Raw genomic sequence first — 23,300 nt, 5'->3', positions numbered from 1 at the left:
TCAATATTCCGGAATATAAATCAGTCTATTCCGGCAATGAATACGGTATTCAGATATAAAGTTCTGAATACTGAAAGTTACGGTAATTTGGAAAAACGCAGTTGTCACCAAGAAGAACTTGGGCTCAATTTGGAGATGGAGAAATTTTTGTCCATCTGAATCTAAAATCTGACACAGAAGATGATACTGTTGGGTTTTCTGATTATTCATGGGAAGACTACGTTTTTGTATGGAGATTTACAGCAAAATGTTGTAATCTATTAGACAAAAAATGGCTTTAAATCGAGAGTTAGATGATTCGAACGATTCAAAAAACGTGCAAATCTAAGCAGCACCAAAGTCAGCCGTGAGACAGCAAATCATAGGTGGAGCACGAATATTTATTGTTGATGAAATGGCTCTGTTTTTGAAAGAAATGCCAACACGGATATGTACTGCACAAGAAAAACTGTTCTATGGCTGGATTCAAGTATGGCAAAGACCGGATGACTGTTACTTTGTGCGGCAATACTTCAGGAGACTTGAAGCTTAAACCACAGCCAGAGAACTGCATTTCTTTTCACGATTACCAACTTCCAGAGCCGACGTTCCCATTGCAGAGCTATATTAGCTGTCAAAAGACGATTTTTTAAGTTAAAAAAGTATGTTTTCAGTTTTTCATATTTTCATACTTTTATAGTTTATATCCCAGAAAATATTGCTACATTGTATTTTATTTACAAACTAATATGTGTGATATTGTAGTTGAGAAATTTATAAATGCGATTTACATAAAATTTAAGTTACATGAAAGTTCACACAACACATTACTTATATAAGTCGGGAACAATAATTAATTATTGTAAACTATTGTAATTACAATTTACATGCATTACATTTATGCATCTATATATGTGCATTATAGTTAAATTATTCGTTTTATATAACTAATGCAATGATACAATATTTAAGAAATACAAGTGAGATCTTCCTTACATTTTCAATGATAACGTTGTATAAGTGTTACTATACTAAGTGTAAAATATTCGTAAAACTTCGTAACTTTAAAATCCTATTATGTAAAACTTATAATCTATGGGGTATTCGGTTATAATTATGTATACAAAAAGTGGAAATTTAGCTCGAAACATTCTTTAAAACACTTTCCAATATGATAAAAACCTCTTAAAGTGAAGGCAAGATTACCATATGTTAATATCATAAAATAAATGCATTGTGCATAATAATACAGACTTTAAACTTAATTTCAGATGCCAGCCAGTACGCTCATTATGTGTTTAAAGCCTTTGACCATGATGGAAGTGGCACTATAAATTTTCAGGTAAGTAGCTGCATGATAGTTTATGAATTTTTGAATAAATCTTTTTGTAGAAATTTGAGCAATTAAAACACAAAGGAAAATATAATAAATAATTTTTCTGCGTGTGAATATTTTTTTCGGTGCTTGCTTAAAGTGTTTTATGATACTAAATGCAGATAACTTCTAGTTTAGTAGATTTTATTAATTAAGTACGATAATTAATTATGATAATTAAAATAACTAATTACTAAAAAATTAATCAAATAAATTAAATAGACTTCCAGACGGTATATAGGTGAGCTTACTGCGGTCCCGAAGGGCTCAGGCTCGAATTCCGAAGAGGGCATGGTTGTAACTCTACGCCCCTTCATAGATTCTGTGACAGCCTATCAGGTGCCTGAATAGGCAAGGGCCCACCACTGGATTGAAAAATTATTAATTATTGAAAATATTTTGATTAAAGTGCTCTTTGTTTGGTATTTCTCAATCAATTTAAACCGGACTTTAATAAGCGTAAAATTGTAAAATAGGCCTAGTTTATGTAAAAGAACACATTTTCGTTTTATGAGTGTAAGGATTTATAATATCATATTTTTTTTTGTTCTCATAGCAACATCTTAAAGTGTAATATGCAAGTTATAGATTCAACTAATTTTTGTTTTAAAAATAAAGGTATGTATGCTGATGTTATTGAGCACTTAGAAATTTAATTTTATACTTACAGCTGTTATCAGTATCTTTTCAAAATTTTCATGCTGAAAATTATCATGGCCTAATATTTTATGCATTCTAAATTATGTAATTTTCTCTTTCTTTTTAATGATCACCTTAAATACGTCGCAATCTAAAAAACGAAATCTTACTTTTCCAAAATGTAACATTTGAAAGAAGTATGTATTTAACTTTGCAGCATCTAGGAGTTTTTAATCCAATAGTTAACTCACTATACATAGAAATAAAATGCAGAAATTGTTTCCGCAATATTTAACAAAACAAATTTTGTGTATGATAAAGCAGAAGACGAATCTTTAGTTATAATCATGATTTTTATCACTACTAAATCAATTCAATATATAATAAGCGAATTTTTGGAACTTCTTCTTATCTCATTATAGTATGATTATAAAAGTGTGCAACATTGTTATTTAGGCTATGAAACGATAATTTGCTTAAATTCATTTCATATTAGCACAAGATAAGCAATTCTTTAAAATGTTATGGGAACGTAAACCTCCATAATGTATTTTAATTAATTTTATGTCACTTTATTTAATTTCATTATAATTTTAATTAATAATTTATTATTTAATAAGGTCATTTTAATTAATTTTATTATAATTTCAAATTCTAAATATTATTAAAGAATTTTGAATAGACCTACACTTTAATACAAAACGAAGTTATGTCATTTCATTTATTAGGAAACAAACAAACAAATAATCTTCAGTTATTAGTTCTTTCAGAACGCATGAAAACATTAACCAGTTAGAATACTGCAATGGTTATAGACGGAAAACAAATCAATCAAAATGTGTGCAAACTATAGGATTTGGTAGAACTAAATTCCTTTTCCAGATAATGTAATAGAATGAGAATGGCAGCATTTCGGAAGTTTCATCTACATTGACGCATGACATGTTTCATAATAATGATGACGTTTTGCAATAAAAGAGATAGTGCAGAAATACCTGGCCACTCAAAACATAACGGAATCTCCAAAACATCATAGAAAGACTTAGAATCATAGATGTTTACAAGCTTATTCCTGTAGAAATATTGGATGGAAATTAAGGAAGCAGAAAATGGTTCTATGTAAAAGATTCGTACTAAGGGTAATACCACAAAACAGTTTTATTGGAAGTTATAAAGGTACATTTTAACTACCACTAGAACTGTCAGCTGTCATGAATATAATATATATAAAAAGTTTAGATTTTTCAGAAAATATTATAAAATTGTAGCAATTTGAATGCATTATCTTGTTATGCGAATTTTTTAGAATTTCATTCCTAATTCCTAAGAAGCATCTAAGCAGCTTTTCAGACATGAGGTTTCCTATAACAAACCTTTTCTAAAGTTTTCAAATTTACTGGGATAAAAAATATTTGTTTGAAGAGTACACTTACTGCAAAAACTATAAAGAGCTGAACATTTTTGTTTTTGGTAAAATCCTTCGAGACGAAAGTTCATTATTTCCATATACGCAAGATCTGTTTTCTACCATAAATTCAGTTGATTTAAAGTTAAAACAAGAGTTCAAAGAATAGGCAAGAGTCTTGTTTTCGATTTTTATAGCGGCTTTGTTAAGCACTTTTTTTTTGTAGTTCGCATCGATCGAACTTTTCTAAAACCGAAACGCCTTTTCCCTGCTCATTTGCGTAACTGTGAGATAGCCAGGAAGCTTTGTAGATCGTTATGTGAAGAATCCCATTGCCGTTAGGGCTTAAAGAAATTTTCTATGGATAAATCTAGACTGTAAATTCTTTTTTTGGCAAGGTTCATTTTGAAAACGACAGAAAAAAGTATTCCCCAACATTCCTAGTCGTTAAGACTAAAGCAATGCTTATTTATTTCCGAAATATTTATTCGAAATGCTCGCAATGTGTAGAGACTAACGTGCAGTTATGTCGATTGTCTTTGCTACCGTTAATGAAAACAGAAATATTTTATTAAATCTCTGACCGTAATTTACATTTAATTGACCTATTTCTTTAGAGTAAACGTTAAGGCTTAACATTTGTATTATGATACAAGAATGAATTTTTGCTTGTAGTTAATCCAATAAGTTACAAGGTGTTTTCCCTCTCCTTTCCGCATGCCTTCGTGGTGTAACTGCAAACAACCTCGAAGCATATTCAGAAGGTCCGAAGTTCGAAATCCCGGCGAGGGCATTGCGAATTTCTTTAGTTTCCAGCATCGGAAAATTCAAAAACATCTTTACAAGTGACGCTCGAAGTAGAAGGTTTGAAGACCATATTTCGTCACCACCAGGATTTACCAATTCGTTCTTATTATCCCAGTCGCCCATTACAAGGGGGAGTATATAAGGTATTTTTCTCTTCTTTCTACACGCCTTCGTGATGTAATTGGAAGCATGCTTGACGCGCATTCGGTAGCTACGGTATTCGAATCCTAGGGAGGGCACTGTGGTTTCCTTCGATTTTCTTGCTTCTGGAAACCTAATGAGTCTAGAAAATATTACAGTATGTAAAAAAATTTAGAAATTCTTTTTAGATTTGAATTTTTTAAGTATTTTTCTAATTTTTAGATATTTCTCTAAATTTAGATATTTTTCACCATGTTTATCTTTTGCACTTAAAATCATTTCCTGGGGATGTTTTTAAACATTCTTTGAATGTGAGCTGTACAGTCATTAGGAGTTTTGAAGCAGGAGACATGAGAAATGAGCAATGCCCTCGGTGGGACTCGAAACTGGACCTCTTGAATACGTGCCGAGTGTACTACCGTTACACCACGAAGGCATGCAGAAAGGAGGTAGAAAATATCTTATAGAGTTTTTTTAGTACTGTTGACGATTCATTTGAGCATTAATCATCAAGTAAACCTAAAAACCTGTGAGATTTTCTACTTTGCTGTTGCAAACTGCCTCTGTGAATATGTTGCATCAGATTGTTTTCATCATTTTCTTTACCTTCATTAGATCTTAAATACCTACAGCGAATTACTGAATAAAAAAGTAAGAAGGAATTAGTTTTAAAATAGTAATTATTTACTATAATCTTTAACATAATCAAGAAGGAATAAGCACTGGATAAGACGTATTATATTAATATTGGTCGGCATCCAACAGATAAGATCATCAGATTAATGATATCATTTTGACGAAAGTGAAAAGTCTATATCAACAGCCATTAGGATGCCTTTTTTTTTCTAGTATCCAAAATATTTCAAAAATTAACCCTTTTTTTCGGCTTCTAGAAAGCACATCACTTTTGAGTTTCATGTTTAATAACACAATTAACAATGAAATGAAAGCGCTAAGTGCTGAAGAAAACAAAATTATTTCTGACATTATAAAAACTAGTATCTTTAAGAAGAATCTTACAGAAAAGTTTTTGAAATGTCTAAATAAATAAAACTTCTGCAATAAATAAATAAAAGTTTACCAGCGCATAAGATTTCCATTTATCGAAATAAAGAACTTACACAAATTTCCTGTTATCAGATAACAGATATTCAAACGACTGTTTGTTTGTTAAGATGATTACGGCAACGAACACGAAGGTTATCTGTCTAACAAGAATGACATTCTTCCAGCATTGTCTAAGCGAAACTGGGCTATAAATCTGCCCATGAAGCGAGCGCGTTTGCTGGGATTCGAGCCCTTTCGAATTACTATTGCTCAAAAATTTTATTTATTCTGTCCCCGTGGGCGATTCTGACAATTCTTCTGCCATTAACTTCTGTGAACTACACTGAAAAATCAATAAAATTATTTCATTCTACTCAAAGAGTGTACATAAATCTGCAGTTTCCTTTATCTAAGTTTGAAATTTAATTTTTGTCACACTTTTAAATATTACAAATTTTCCAGGTGCTGAGGTTGGAAAGATTCAACTAATTTGTCAATTTATGAAAGTAAAAATAAAATTAAGTTTGCATCTGTAATTATCGGAAGTGGAAGTTTAATTGGATAGGCTCTAAACTAGAGTCTCAGTTGAAAAGTAAACAGATGTGGCAATGAGCTTGAACTTATTAATCATATTTTAAACAGTTAAGTAAATTATTTAAAAAATAAGTAAAACATAGACCCAATCCGACTTTTATAGAAAACAATTTGATTGCGCAGATAGAATTAAAAGGTTCTACATTTGCTCATAATTTAAAAGGTTAACTCATTAACGTGAACAACCCCCCCCTCTTTCAGAATGACAAGTGCGAAACTGATATTATTTTTCAACAGCTTAATATGAATTAATTAAAAAATTACGTTTAATGTTATAGTTAAAAGAAGGGCTGCTTTAGTCAAGCGCTTCGAGGACAATTCTCTTAAAACATGTTTTGGGAACAACTGCTGTATATGTCCATATTTATTACAAGAATTCGTCAGGATGTATTATTGTTTAAATATTTTCCTGAAATAGCAGAAAAGCCTTTGGCAAGAAATATATTGTATTCCTACATTTTTGTTTCCTGTTTTTCACCTTTCAGGAATTTTCCTTTAAATTGCTGACTTCAAAGACGTTATTCACTTTTCCTTTTATCTTCCTCACTTTTGATTTCAGCAGTTTTCTAAATCATGTTTAAAAGGTCACTCAAAAATACAGGGATGGAGATATAGGGGAAAAGGCTTCTAGAGCAAAAATTTTAGTGAAGATAATTTTTTTGGTTTGCAAATAAGTTGAAGCACTTTATGTATGTAAGTATTTACTAGTGTAATGAAAACAAGCATGGCGGTGTAAACTTTAAATGTATTGAAATATTTAAGGCACTGGTGAAACAATTTTTAATTTAGCTTAAATTTTAAAGAATAAACTTATTTTAAGTGAACTACGCAATGTTTTAATCGTCTAAGCAGACGATCAGCTATTTAAGGAATAAAGAACACGACGACCACAATTATGTTTACTAAAGATAGATTTCAACACGACGTTTAGAAAATACTTCAAGTAAATCTAATTCACATTTTGAAGAAGTATTTTAAACAGCTCAGCAGAAGGAATTCAATGAACGATTGAGTAGAAAATTTGCTACATTCTAGGTATAAGCTAATCTAAAGAAAAATGTTAAAGGTAAACGCAAAATATAATAAACCATTCATTGTCTACATCTAGGGTTGTACTTTATTCTGGGAACGCTAAGTAGTCGAAAATCCCTAACAGACCTAAAGCGAAGTATCGCTGTATCTGAAACAATGATAAATTCTTGAAAAGCTTAAAGTAACGTTTTTATTTAAACAGAATTTATAAGGTACAGGCACTCACTTGTGCTACAATAAAAGCCACAACTCGTGGTAATGCTAGTAAGTAGAACATTCAAATTCAAATCAAACGTTGAACAGTAGTCAAGGACTGCATAATTAAATATTACTAGAAACATTACTAATATTAACTATCACAATTTTAAATATTGCTACTACTCACTACTCTACCGGGGAGTCAAAATCAAAGTGTCGGCAGCGCTAGAACGCAAGCCGAATAATTACAACTCTCACAGCCGGCAGGAAACTAACACATAGCTTTCATGCGAAGCCAGAAACACTTTCAAATTCAAAACACACACACAAAAAAAGTCAGTTTAAATACTGGCTAACTCATTTGCATTCTGGTGAGGAATATACGGAAAGGAAAAATTATGGTAAAGGCTTATATTATAAATAACTGGTTAATTAATATAAAATTCCTTCCACGTTTTTCAGGAATTTCCTTTCAAATTACTGACTTCAAGAATGTTATTGATTTTTTGTCCTAACCTATCCGACTTAAAATGTTACAAGATTATTCGAGATTAAAATTTAAACTCTAAGAATTCAAAACTTGAATAAACTTTTAACCACAGTATCGAAAATTATATCAAAGGGAAAAGCAGTTTTTGTGGTCAATTCGTTTAGAATATGTTTAATGTTTAATGAATAAGTGAAGAGAAAGGAGTAGCAAAAGAGTGAAAGGATTTTATTTCAAACTTCATATACTGAAATGATTTTATTTTAAAACACTTTCATAAGAAATCTTCAGAACTTATTTCTATGAACAACAGAATATTTTAAGGTAATAAATTAAAATTATTAACTTGCAGAATCAGTAACTTCTTTGAAACGCTAGACAACCAAAAGTAAAGCGGGTATTGCATTTGTTTCACCTTGTCGAAAATCATTTTCAGAAATTTAAAGTTAGAAACGCTTAACTGAAATAAGGCCTTTTTTTCCGTTCTGTCAAACATTTCCCACTCTGAGATCTGTTTGAAAGAGGTTTATTATACAGACAATAAATGTGATGTGAAGATGAATGCCTGAAGTTTATTTGCGTGCCAGAGTCAGTCGAAATTACGAGAAGATATTGTACTTTGCGCATGTGACTATTACATTCCCCATGTGTAACGTGTGTACGAGCCAGTTTCGTTTAGAATCTTCTCCACGAAGGTATCGCTCCCCTTAAGCAGATAGCCCTCGAGGCTTTGCCGTAATCATATAAAGCAAACCAAACCTTCCCTACTCGGCATAAGCTGCTTGGCTTACCGTTCATAAAATTCCAAACATCATAAAAAGTACACCATCTCGCGATCCAGTCTAATCGCTTTTCGGAAGATATCAGTGCACTTTTTATTCAGTATTATTATGCAAAGATTATTAAAACAGCATGCAACAGGTAACAAGAAACCGTTGCAGTACTAAAAGTATATTCGGATACGAGATATTTTGAAGAAAAAATTTGATGATGCAGGTTACTTAATAGACTTTAAAATTATGAAACAAATCTTAACACAGTTTTGTATAGCAGTTATAACTAATACGTAAAGCTGTAATTTGAAGTTTCAAATTTCATAATAAATAACCCAATTTCAAAATAACTTTATTCCAATAATTGGACTTAACATGAAAAGGCCTTAATATATTTTAATACTGAACTAACGATTCTATGTAATATCGATAATGAAATATTCTAAAATCTATTTATATATCTTCTAATTCTTTTAATTATCAATAATTGATACCTTTTTATAAACAAAAACGTCATATCTTACGAAATTAATTCTTTCATTGAAATTTGTACATAGAACTAAGTATGGTAACGTATAAAGTTCCTTTTTCATGTTTATTTTAAGGACGACTGAATATTCTCAGTAAATTCTATTCCCAGCAGCGTTTCAACAGTAAATAACTCATACGTTTACAAAATATTGAAATGTGCAGCTTCACATCTTTCTAATTCAAGGAATTTTCCATGCTTAATATGTAGGCTCTAAAAGAATGCCTAATAAAAGCTTAGTTAACTAAGGAAGAATAAGAAAAAGATAAAATTCAACCATTAATTAACTAGAAAGTAAATATTTGATTTAAGGTTTCTTTACACTTTCCTTAATATTTCAATAGGTTGCATGGTTGAAAGACACTCAAACAGTACTTAGGTAACGCACTTCATTTTTCACAAAGAAAAAACGGATGCCTTTTTCTATCAAAGTAAATTACTTTGACTCAAAATTGCATCCGTTCGAGCTGAAAAATGACGGGCTACAAGAAAAACCGTCGGAGGAAAAGAAATGTGAGTCACGTGACTTTTTAATCCGCTAACGGAAATCTCAGATAACCTTGCACTCTTCAAATTGCTGAAACTTTCGCATTAGATGCCTTAAGCTCCATTTTCAGCGGAAAGGTACCATGTCAGGTTAGACAAATTTCCGGTCGTAATGTTTTTGTCTGCATGGACATCTTAAAATTTATATGTGCTATGGGACTGGCAGTTTTTAAAAAAAGTTAAAACTAGCGTACATTGTCTGATTTTCTGGGGAGTACATTTATAGTAGCAAAACATTTGTTGCGGAGAAATTGAAGACGGAAAAAGGGTAAAAATCTCTGGGCCCAACAGCGGCGGGGAGCAAAAATACCTTGAATTGTGGTAATACAATCCTATCTCTAACTGGTTGCATGTGCATTTTTGTGGTTATTTTCACGTGTAATATGAATGTGAACGAGTTTTGCTTAGAAAGTCCTTTATGAAGGCATCCTTCTCTACGCAGACAAAACTCGTATGCTTTGCCGTAAATGATTAAACAAACTAAAAAGCATAAAATCTATATTTTAAGTTAGTCAATGTTTTCTTTTTATAGTGAATTTATGAATAGTAAACCTATAAAATGACAAAACTGAGTTACTCAGTTGAGAATATTTGTACTGCAGAGTTAACCTTGACTTGTTCTTCAATGAAATCTGCGGGTGTTCGATTCGTGATAGACTGAATGCACCCAGAACCGAGTATAGCTTGATAAAATTTGTGTTTTACGAAAAGAAAAACTTCCCAGATCTAGAGCTTCCCGCAAAAATAGTCGTATAGTTCTTCATATTACCGCAGAGCACAATCAAGTAGTAACACTTCAAACTACTAAGAACGTTAAACACAACGCAGTGAAAAGTGTATCTAAATGGTGTATCTTACTACTCCGAATCTCATTACTCCTATACGTATCTCAATACTCCGAATTCAGCTCTGAACTAACAACTACAACTCCGAAACTGATGCTCTTTCCGGTCTTGTATATATAGTTTTCCCCCGGCAGCTGAGAAATATCTAATACACCTTGGAATTACTGGAATGCATATGAGGTTTTAATACGGTTTCAGCTACACAGAGGATCAATTTCAGTTATTACTATATACAATTATCTGAAACTATATACAATTATGAATTGGATGCATTTAAAAAGATGCTGTAATTCCGGTTTCATTTCTCATTTTTCAAAAACTAGAGCAATAGATTTAGAAGTATGGCTTGGAGACTTACCCTGGTGGACTATATACAAGTGTATATAGTATCAATAATATATATAATTATTTGAAAGTTTCGCCGTTTAGATTAGCTTCGCACTACTATGTGTTTAACGTTCTTAGTAATTTGAAGTGTTGCTACTAATTGTACTCTGTGATACTGCGAAGAGCTGTAAGACAATTATGTGGAAAATACCAGAAATGTGAATTCTTTCACAGAAACTTGCTGTTGATTGTACTCTATGATACAGCGAAGAGCTGCACGGCAAATTTTGTGGAAAACTGTGAACTGTCAATGTTTCGTTTCGTAAAAGGAATTTTATCTAACTGTCATCGGTTCTGTGAGCATTCGGTCTATTATGAACCCGTACGCAAGCAACAATTTATGGTGGGAGGAGCTGGCTGGAATGCCGGTGACAAGTATGATGAAATAGCAACTAAGTCAACTCGTCACTCCCTTTGCTGCATTCCAAGAAAAGATGGAAAGGGCCGTCATCTTCGTCAAAGAAGTGATGAAATCTGGACAAGTATCTATTAAAGAAGAGCTGAAATCTGGCCAAGCAGAGATGACAGCAGGTCAGGAGGAAATGAAAAGAATAATTACTGCCATAATAGAAAACAAACTTAGAGCTATGGAACGCAGAATAGACACGGTTGAAAATAAAGTTGGAGAAACTGAAGAACAAGTTTTTTTTCTGCCAAAGAACAAATCAAAGAGAGAGTTTCTACCGTTGTACAACAAATCGATTGCAGAGTTTCTGCAGGGAGCAATTTAGTGGTTTTAAAATTTTTATCCATACCTTCTCTCTAAAGCTATACACGTTTGATAGTAAGACCGCCTGGCAAGTGTACAAGACTCGATTTTCTGTAGCGGAGGACGCAAATGGATGGGATATCCAAGCTAAGGCCTGTCATCTCTCTGCTTCTCTGACAGCAGACACAGCGGATATACTTCGAAGTCTGCTCGAAAAGAAGATGCTAGGCTTTGAAGTTCTATCCGGCGCTTTGAAGCTGCGCAAGAAATGTTTAAAAATCTAAAGCAGGCTTCAATTTAAATCTTGCCAACAGAAGGCCAAGGAAACAGTCCAGGATCTCGAAAAGGATGCTAAGAGGCTATCTAATCTTCCCTTTTCGGAATCCTCATCAGAAACAAGGCAAATCCTGACCCTGTATTACTTCATCGATGGCATTCCAGAACTTTAAATACAGATTGTGAACGGCAGATGTCAAGTGCTTAAAGAGTACTTTACTTTAGACTAGAAGAGAAACACGCTAATGTGACAATCAAAATCATAAAAACAACCTTGTATTTAGAGTAAGTATTGAGTGTTACATTATACTTACGCTAAATACAAGGTTGTTTTTACGATTTTGATTGAGTACTTTACTTTGCCATGAAATTTGGGGCAGCCGAGCAAGCAACTCGAAGAGACCGTCAACGAATCAGAGCTGCTCAACACTCTGTCTTAGAATCCGAAAACCTCAAGTTAAGTACTGTTGAACTAAATTACATTCCGGTAGGAAAACGGAAGAAAGAAGTGATAGTACAGATCTAAATCATAAAATAACTGGTTATTTAAAATAATAGGAACCTTATAAGTGTTTTTAACCTTTCTTTCTTTCGCAAAGACTTCAGAACTCCCAGTCTTGCCTCCGTGTTTCTCTCTTGATTTTAACATTCGACATAGAGCGACTAGGTATTTAACGGATCAAGAAAAGTGAAATATATAAAATGTCCTAGCCAGAATCCGAACTCGAGACCTCCCGAATGATAGCCAAACTTGTTTCCAATTGCACCATGAAGGCACGCGTTAAGGAGGGAGAAAATACCTTATATTCGCTGACTTAAAAGGCGACTAGGGAAGAGGGAGGCCGATTGCCAAATCCTTGTGTTGGCGAATTATTGTGCACCATATATTAATTCGAGCCCCCCTGTAGATTGCATAGGTAATTTTATCGGAGCAGGAAATATGATCAATGCGCACCGCCATCTCCGGGATTCAAACTTCAGACCCCCATGATTTAAGCTGGACGTGCTTCCAATTACTCCACGAACGCGCGCGGTAAGGAGGTATAAAAAATAACTTACGATGTTGCTTTGATTTACATTATTTCATATTTCTATTAATTACAAAAGGTTCAGTTTGTTGCAATATATGCAATGTATTTTCATAGTTTGAAAGATGAAGTCATTCTAACTCAAGACCGGTAACATTTCGCAGGCTAGGCTGTATAGGCTGTTTTTTGGAAACGGTAAAGATGTTTTGATCAACGTTTATCCACAGATCTTCAGCCTAGTTATATGCGAGGCTCCGTGGATGGTTAACATTGCATAAGTAGAATGTTATGTAACCATGCGGAACAAGGAAGGACTGCAGATGTTTCTATCCTGAAACACATACCATTTTAGAAGGAAAACATGTAGCATGATAAATAGCAATTAATGAAGTAATTCATAACTTAAAGATTATTCTTCTTGATAATCGCTTCTTAAAAGTAGGGTCCATTGTGACAAAGTGGCTACAGCCGCAAAACGTAACTAATTCGTTTCGCGCGTTGGCTCCGAGTGTAATCGCAAGTGGTTTCCGTGATTTTCATCTTACATAGTGTAAATATAAAACAATTTGCCTAGCAAAATTCTCTACGGTGGCATATCTTTTGTCATAATTAATTAACAAACCAAACTTTAATGTAGCGGCTATGAAAATGTTGCAGCTCCGTGGAGCTAGGAACGGAATGAATGATAAGGAAATAGCATTCAATTTAATTCAATTGCGGTTTACCCAAAGAGATTTTTATGTGAATAAATAAATCATTTTATTCAAAGTCTCATGAAAATGAAATTCATATGAATATTCACTGGACTATTGCTTTAGATATTGCTAATCTTCAATCTCGTATTTTATATGGGCATTCAAACTGCTCTTATATGTTAATCTTGCTTTTAAATTTTATCTATTCATTTATTTTAATTATAGACCAAAATACGAATAAGAAATTTTGAAAATTTGAGATATATTTAACCCGTGAATCCACTTACCTGCTGGTTACATGATAAAAAAAAGCAGTGAAAATGTGCTGCATTGATTGTCATCTCACCAGAATATTGAGACTTTTGCAAATTGCAATGCACCTAACTAGAGAACATTGCAGTACTTCACGAATATTCTTTGTTCAGGACATCTCTTTTTGAAAGCATGTATATTTGTTAATAGTTGTTTCCCCGCATGAAGTATATGTAAAATAAGAACAAAAATTTCAAACGAAAATTCTTGAATATATGTTTGCAGTCATTAAACTCTGAGACCAGATGCAGTTGCATGTGCATTCAAAAGAGAATTAAATTTCACATTAAGAATATTATATATTATTATTTATTATTATTGGGTATCTTTTTCCTTTATGAATATCTTTCGACATTACGAGTAGTTTTATCAGATGTTAAGTTATGTTGGTCATGTTTTGTGTACTAATTAATTTTAAAACTTATGTGCAATTCTTGGCATTTTTTGTTGGGAGGGTGATTCTAAGCACATCTTTCTTGAATTATTCATTCCAGGAGCTGCAGTAAATTGGATATACATAAATTAAAGCATCTTTAAATTAAAAGCAATATTTAGAATGTTGTTAATCTAGGACAAGAAAGCAGGAAAGCAATAATTATTTAGAAAAAGAGTCATCATGTATTACTATAGAGTAACACATTTATTTTGATCCAGTTATTTTATGAAAACGCAGAAAATTTTAATGTATTTTGCAAATTTTGTATCAGGGGAGAACATTCCAATATTTATTTTAGTCGCACTTAAAAAATCATAACAGATCATAACATAATAATCTCGTGATGGTTTAAAATTTGAAAATTAAGTATGCTTACCACAAAAGCATAACACATCTACACATTAATTCTTATCTATATTTTGAATAGCTATCGAAAGCCAGCGGCGAAAAGAAATCATGCATGTTTTTGAAAGAGTAAAGGATAATGTATGCCAAACTGAAAATTTTAGTCATGAAAGGTATCTCGTAAAAGACAATTTTATAAACTTCAAGCAGCTTCCATAGATAATGCAATCAAAAAAGCAATCTGGATTTAAGTCACGCTTCCAAGCCTTCAGCGTCGTTAATTTTTCTCAGCGATTCATCTGTTTCCTGAAATGCGATAGTGGGTTCTCCTTCTTCTTCTTTTAATTCCTTGTAGTTTCCCACTTCGAGAATGATAAATTGATTTGCATTTTCTTTGTTAATTTGATGCTATGTATAGCGTCTTCTGAATAGGAAAAAGAATCTTCAGTATTGTTGGCTACTAAATATAAAAGCAATCAAATATATTATTGCATATGCTTTCATTAAAACTAAATTTCTTGTCGCTTATTTCCGGAAAGAACCTCTGCTGTTGCATGAAAAAACAAATTTACTTACGATCGGTTTGCTGAACGTATAAATTTTACTTTTATTTTAAAATATTCGCTATGCGGCCAGCTTTCATCTGCTTTTTAAATGTACCGGAAAATTGCCTAAAAGGAACACCAAACATTAAATTTAAAAATTGCGCAGGAATTTACTCTGCAGATCCGTCCAATAGGGCGTTTTTTAAACATTTTGCGTATTACTAAATATCATATTCTTCGCACTCAAACCATAAAATTCAGTTTAAGAGCAATATCGCAAAATAATTTGTAAATGAGCATATCTTTAAAATTTCCGATACACAGCCTCGTGCGCTGAAGATAAAAATGTTTTTTCTGTACAAGATTGCTGTTGCTCGCTTTGAAATTCTTGGCTCTGTTAATCACAAATTCGTTAAAGTTTTGAAAAATATGAACTCGATAGTAAAACAAACTCCAAATTTCAAATGTGGGCTTCCAGATGCCCATATTCGCAGGAGGATTATGTTATTCAAAATTTGGATGGCTCTAGGTACCATTGTTTTATCCCAATGCGAGAAATATACATACATTTATGCAGATTCTTCATTGTTTAATTTCTTTAAATATAATACAGGGCGATAACATTTGGTGGCAACAATTTGAAAAGTGAAACAACGCTTATCGTAAATCGACGCAAAATGCGAAAACGAAATTTATAGGTCTTCTGGGCAAATTGCCCCTTTGGACTAAAACAAATTCAGTAAAAATTTATTACATATAAAAATATTGAAATGAAATAAGCAATATCCCCTAATACAAATATCAATTATCCTAATAAATAAATTTAACCAATTTCCGTTGCTTCTCTCGACAAACTTCCAGTATCCAGGCGAAACATTAAATTTAAAAACTGCACAGAATTATTGCCCTCATTTTTCCAAATGGCAACAGTGCTGATACAATGAGAGAGAATTATCGATTCGAGGCGATTTCATCAAAAAACGTAACGTAAAAAAAATCTCATTCGAATTTTGAAAAACAAAATCCCTTCCAGATGCATTGGCTCTTGTTTAAATGCGCCTTTGTACTAAAGTTCGTAACCCTGGGTCTATTAGCGTACGCTCAGCACGAACGAAAGACACACACAGACATACTCTTCCTGTTATAGTACTATATAGATGTGTTTTCCATAGAATGAATAGTTATTAAATTCTGTTTAGAATAAAATTCTAGGGAGATAAAAAGGTGTCACAGTTTTCTTTTCGTTAATTGTTATAAAATAACGATTATAATTTCAGAGGATTTTACGGAACTCATGCAAAGTTGTTTTAAATTCATTTTTACACTAAACTGTAACATCTGACTACGCAATTCAAATTTTGTTTTCAATTTTTCTTGATTAAAATATTATTACATGCATTATTATAATTAATATTTGATTTCATTAGTGGCTGAATTGTTAATATAGTCAAAAAAAGAGAGCTTTACTCGAATTCAATTCCTGTTGCATGGATATACTGGTGCATGAGATGTTATATCGGCTTGTCTGATGGGTAACTGAAGTACGAGCCAACTTAGCTCAGAAGCTTCCCTTGCCTTAATCAAGCAGACCTCGGGCATTTTGCTGTAAAATAACAAAAACTAGGTTGATTGTTTATCGAATTTACTTCTGTACAGTGAGTTTACAAAGAGCGAAATGATAAAACCCCGATATTTGAAGAAAAGAGCACTCTTCCATTGTTAAGAAGCTTTCATTTATTCTTTCTGACGTTATACATCTTTTGGCATGCTTACAGATCTTTTAGACTGTTTCGTAGGAATCAACTCTTGAAAAATTTCATTACCCTATATTTGCAGCATTTTGAACTTCTGGAATGCTTTCAAAATCGGGTCCTTCGAGTTGAGATTTTACTTTATTATTCAGCTGGTAACATGAATGTGCAAAAGTTAAAGAATAAACGAAATGATTAAGAATAGTTACACTTTTCTTTTGCTGAAAACTGTGTGAAAATCTGAACTGTGACAAGTAAACGTTCTACCTTTTCGCTATTCAGTCATGAAAGTTAAGTGTCAACCTCTTAAACTCCAACAAAAACTTCCATTCAGTCTAAATGCATTACCAAATCCAGGGACCCAGTTGCCAAGCCTAGGGGATTTAGTCCGGCAACATCGTAGGAAAATTTAGGCTTTTTTTGAACTTTGAAACACGAAATATCAATGATGCCTTCGTTAGGATTTTCCCGAACATCTAGATTCGTGCCATTCGTGCCTTCGATATCACCACCATAGCCCGCAGTGAGGAGGAAAAAGAATTATTACAAGATATGTCTATCGTTCTAAAAATAGTAAAACAGTTTGCGAACAGATTGAAACACTTCAACAAGGACTTCTCATTTGTGTTTAATGTGGTTATTTATGGATACAAATAAACTGCTCTTGTTCTGTATGCCTAAAGTTGTTGCTCGGAATGCAGATAAGTATATCTCTACAAATTCAAATTTTCAGTTTTTGTAGGTTGAGCAGACTTTTGTGATTTTTTTCTATTTGCAATCCAAGCACAGTGTTGTTTTGCAGATGGAAAAGCAAACGTATTCTTATGATTTTGCCTTGTTACTCATAAGCGGCATATGATTTTAAGCGGCGTATGTTAAGCGACAAGAAAGTGAATCGAAACATAACATAGTAGTCTTTGTTGTAAAGAAAAGTTTTAATTTGGATAAGAAATATCATAGTAATTTAAAAAACAAAACAAATATAGTTGTTTTTTTTGTCTTAATTCCTCCGCACTTTCTTGTAAAGAACCAGAAATAAAACAACACAAGAAAAAGTGGAATAGCATCCTACACTATGGAGACATTGCATTCATTGTAAGGAAGTTATTTTAAAATAAAACCTGTTGCATTAACAAACGGGAGTTTTGTTTTTCGTCCATATAAAATGTGATGACCAACATTTAGAAACACAATAATTTGTTATTAAATTTTTAGTTAATTCACTCTTAGTAATAAGCTTTGTTTTTTTTTCTCCACGCTGTGCTACAACTAAACCTACTTATCGTTTCATTAAATGGATGCATATATCCTTTATTTCTAGCTCTGTATCTTGTATTTAATAACACTACTATGCAAGAGAACACGAGTGTAGCTCCGAGTGTTTGAAAGCGTTGGGAAGAAGGGGATTGAAATTAATGTCATTACCAGAAATGAAAACTTTTTATGGATATGAAATGCATCATGGAAACCCACCAAGTGAAGTTCATCAACTGAAGAAATTTTATGTATTTTTAGAAGCAACTGGAGACTTTGGTTCTGAGAAAATTATCTGTAAAATTTCATGAGTTTTTATTACGCTGGATTTACTTGAAATCTTTCACATTCACAAAACTTAAACTATTTTAGTTAATGACACTGTCTTCAGTCCATTTCCTCCCATATCTTTCTATAAAAATGGAGGCCTTACAAAAACCACTTTTGTAAAAATTTATTGTTCCTGAAGAAGAAGGACTGTCTGACTGCCTTCAAAATCGATACAGTTTTATTCAAAATCTACGCAGATTTAAAATTGCTTTTTTTTGTCTGATTTTACTTGGGCGTGTTTCTTTTCAAACTAGGATTTGTTTATTATTTTGAGCATTAGAAAAAACGCATATTTTGAAATTAATTTTAAAACAAAACTTAATTAAAAAAATTAATTACTGATTGTTAAAAATGCACTTCGTAGTGGGAAGATATTTTCTTAAAACTGTGAATATATTTTAAACAATAAATAAATTAAGTTACATTATAAATTATTAAATTTTAAATAAAATTAAAAGCTACTGCTTATTACATGCTGAAGGGCCGTTTAACGAACTAATGAACTTCAGTTTGGCATACCTGGTGTACTTTATTAATATTATTATTATTTAATTAACTTACATACCATATTTCGCTTTATATAATGTAATAAAATAATAGGTTAATACTCCAAAGGTTATGTGAAAATCTATAAACAGGAGATTTACAGTTAACTAATTTCACATTTCCGATGTTAAGTTTCTAAAGATATGGATATTTAATCACTGCTGCTATTCATAAATGAAAACATATATTTTTAGGATATAACATATTTCTTTGCATTAGCATATTGTTGGTTATAATTTCCCTATTTCTTCAGACAAGCATCTTAGCTTTTATCTTTATGCCTAAACAAGTTATTAAAAAGAAAAATGCATGAAATATTACCTTATAATGTATTTCTCCCGCTTTCTTAGTGTGCCCTCGGGGTGCACGCTGAACGCTGGGCCGGTATTCCAGAGGTCCGTGGTTCGATTCCCGGCGAAGGCGTTTGCTCATTTTTCATCTCGCCTGCTACCAAAAAGTACTTAATGTGTTTACAGTGTCGCCCGAACTAAAAGGGTGTTGGATGAGAATTCTCCACACCCAGGATTTGGCGATTGGGTACCCTGAAAACCCCAGTTGCCCTTTAAAAAGGGGAGTATATAAGGTATTTCTCCGGCTTTCTTAATGTGCCCTCGTGGTGTAGTGATTACGCACGCTGGGACGGTATTTCAGAGGTCCGTGGTTCGATTCCCGGCGAAGGCGTTTGTTAATTTATTATCTCACCTGCTACCAAAAAGAACCTAATGTCTCCACAGCCTCATGCTAAATTTAGTACGCAGCACGAAAATGGAACAAATAGTCTTAAATCTTGAATGATGCTCTATCTTTATATTGTTTTTCTCTAGTTCTATCAGTTGGAAGTTCATTTAAGCATAAAAAATATACATGAATGTGTGTTCAGCGAGGATTAGAAGATATGTTGAGTTCAGTTAAATGTATAATAAAAATGGACATGTATTCCTTGGAGCTGCCGTGTAAAATTTTAATTTAAACATATCTGATAAGAAAAAAATATTTAGTATGAAATTAATTTTGATATTTAATGCATTATATTTTAATAATTAATTTAAATAATTAAAAATGCCCATTATCGGGCGAGCGGTGAAGTCACTGAATAATTTCGATTCCAGGGGGAAGGCTTGCCTGTATGAGCATTTTCGTTGTTTATCTCATGTGTAACGTCAATCCGAGACATTTTCCCATAAAATGTAATCCATGAAGCATTCCTCCTCTTATGCAGATAGCCCTCGCGTACTTTGCCATTATCAAATAAACTAAACTAAGTAAGTGAAGTTTAAAAACAATTTATAAGCTTACTACCGAAATGTAAACTCCGTTGATCTGAATCATCTTTACAGAGAGACAGATTCAGACCCAAGAAGCAAGCATATTTGGTCTTGCTGCCATAAGGTTCGGCACAAAAGACAGATTAGGTTAATTTATTAATTCAAAACAATAGAACGCTACGTGTAAAAAGAGAATATCTTCGTGAAATGCATTTTAATGGGTACAACCTCTTACAAGGAGAAAAAGTCTTTTTGTTAAAAACATCGTCAGTGTGAAGCAAATTCTACCGATACCTAACTGTCCCATCTTTATGTTACATGAGGACAATTTATACTCCAGACTACATATTCCCGATTGACATAACGGGACTAATACATGTAGAGTTTAATAGCCCTAGAGTAGGGCATTGATCATTAACTCGAGGATCGTAATTCAGTTAACACTCGATTAAACTATGAGCCGTATATATGTACTATTTGTTTCGTTTTACTCCAGCATTTTTTTATTTCTGGAAACATATGCAAAATTTACTGTCAGATAAGTTGATACAGTGTTAAAATGCTGTAGGTATAAACTTTTGGAAGTCAACCTACAAGGTGTTTCAGAAAAAAAAAAAAAAAAAAAAAAAAAAGTTGCTTGCAAAATCGTTATTTAATACCATTCGAAAGTGTGCAATATTTCTCCTGATAGATAAACAATGAAAATTCGCTACGGCAGGTATTTATGTCTGCAGCCTAAATATATATATATCCATCAAAATCATAATCAGTTACGTACTTGATTTATTTAATAAATCCTCTGAAAAAAAGCAAATGCAAGTGCAGGGGCAGCCAACGACCAGGGGCAGCCATGAGGAAATGAACAAAGACAGATAATAGGCTGAGCGCAGCTGAACACGCAAACGTATTTATGTAATATTTTGTTCTTTTTTCTAACACAAGAGATGTGACCTGTTTTTATATTGCAAAAAATAAATGATTTTATAAGCAAGTGAATTTTGCTTTTCTTTTTAAGACAGGCTTGAATGCTTTTGTTAATTTTTTTAAATATTTGTCTATATTCCTATGAATCTGAAATTATTTTTTTTCCTTTAGGAGTTTGTATTGGGTCTGTCTACTATTTCTCGAGGTTCACCAACAGAGAAACTCCAATGGACATTCAACCTTTATGATATCAATGGTGATGGATGTATAACTAGAGAAGAAATGAGGGAAATCATCAGTTCCATTTACAACCTCCTGGGTCGCTTTACAGAACCTTCTGTTTCAGAAGAAGCTACAAGGGATCATGCTGATAGGGTGTTCGACGTGAGTTAATACACTAATCTGGTTGACAATACTGAAAATCATTTGACATAAAGCTCATATTATCTCCTAGTGTGAAAATTTTCTGGAAAAGCGCATAAAGTTTAACATGACATTGAGCGATATTTTTTCATTCTTGTTTGAATTAATTTCTATAATCCTAACCAAGTTATATAAAAAAAAACTATCATTACTCGAGATATAAGATTTCTTTGTATACTTTTAAAAATATATTAGTTTAGTTAATGAAGATTTGCACCCACGCAGGCTGTAATGGTTCTGCAGCCACGTAGGCTGTGTTTTTATACTTTCTACCACTCTGTTATTTCCCAGTTATGAACGTTGGGCTTAATGTGTTGTCCTCTTTCCAGGAAGATAGTTTCATATTCAGCCAGAAGGCGGTTTCTTGTAACAAATAGAACCATTTTCATATAATGGAAAGACACATGGTAAACATATCTCTGATTGGAACATACGTGGTCTCAAATCAAATCAATAATCAAAGCATGTAATGTTCCTTTCAATATCTACTTTTACCACAGCATTTTTATTCTTGGCAACATGTTAAAAATTCAATATCTTGCATCAGAGTAATACCCGTTTTTCAAGCATCCAGTAGTTGTTAGTGGAAAAATTCAAAATTTAACACATTTTTACTTATAACCTATGAATACTAAATTTTTTATCATTAAGAAATCAGATTTTTGACAAAATTTGTAGTTGGTATAATCTAATTTTCTACCACGTTTATATCCATTTAATTGCCTATTATATTTAGCAATAGTTCTGTATTTGTACTTCTATGTTTTAATTTCCTTTATGTAATTTTTTTCTGATTTCTGATGCAAGCCGCAAAAACTGGAGCCCCTGGGATCATGACAAGCATTTAAACTTGAATATTTTATGCATATAGAAAACGTTATGCCTATAAAATGGAGTGTTCTAAAATTTGTGCCTTGCAAGATCTTCGAGTTACAGCTGCAGATTACTGCAAGATCTTCTAAAACTATTCTTATGTTGATTCATTAAGCATAACAAAGCCTTCGAGGGCTATTTGCCAAGGGATGTGAGCTGTCTTAACAGAGTGCTTCCTAAAGAAAATGGGCTTGCATTTACGTTACATATGTGAAGTATAAATATCTTTTGCAGCTGACCCAGTCAACCGCCTAAATCTGAAGTAATACTTGTTTTCCGCGACTTTCCACTTGACACTGGTCGTTCGTAGTGGCGTTTGTAAATACACCCAGTGCATTAATTTGCGGCATCTTTTATTAGAATTTTCTATTCTATTTAATTGTCCACCATTTGTTGTGAAGCAACATGTGCATAATATTGACAGACAGGGGTTTCGCACATAATATTGTTTAGCCGCTACCAAAAGTATATGCAGAATACGTTTAAGGTGAAAAGACTAAAATCGACAACTTGTTTTGAAATTTTTAAGGAAAGGGAAAATTTGGAAGATTTTGCATTTAAACTATCGCATGTAAAATTCCCTAAAATCTATTTTTTATAGATCTCAAATGCAAATTTTGAAATCTTAGATACAGGAAGCAATTATGCTCATCAAATAAACATGTTAAATAAGTATATAACTAAATACTAACTTAAATAAATTACAGAAACTATGTACGATGTTTTATGTTTTAATAGAAAGCAAAATAGCTTAAATTCTTTCGGAAAATTTAAATTTCAGTTGATAAATCTTCGTATGAGGAT

At 32.6% G+C, this 23,300-nt stretch overlaps 1 protein-coding gene across 1 annotated transcript in view; it reads left to right on the top strand.

The window, feature by feature from the left end:
* The window catches only part of LOC118187999 (A-type potassium channel modulatory protein KCNIP1-like), a 305,037-nt gene that overhangs the window by 255,601 nt on the left and 26,136 nt on the right, over nt 1-23,300 (top strand). The window contains exons 5-6 of the mRNA XM_035358325.2: nt 1,251-1,321; nt 21,372-21,584. Of these exons, the coding sequence (XP_035214216.1) occupies nt 1,251-1,321; nt 21,372-21,584 (284 nt within the window). The remainder of the gene's footprint in view (nt 1-1,250; nt 1,322-21,371; nt 21,585-23,300) is intronic.

Source organism: Stegodyphus dumicola, chromosome X2, assembly GCF_044657685.1.
Source record: "Stegodyphus dumicola isolate Sdum_Otavi_A_Nest chromosome X2, ASM4465768v1".
Lineage (NCBI taxonomy): Eukaryota > Metazoa > Arthropoda > Arachnida > Araneae > Eresidae > Stegodyphus > Stegodyphus dumicola.
Note: the sequence above shows the minus strand (reverse complement) of the source record. Positions and strands in the feature narration are given on the sequence as shown.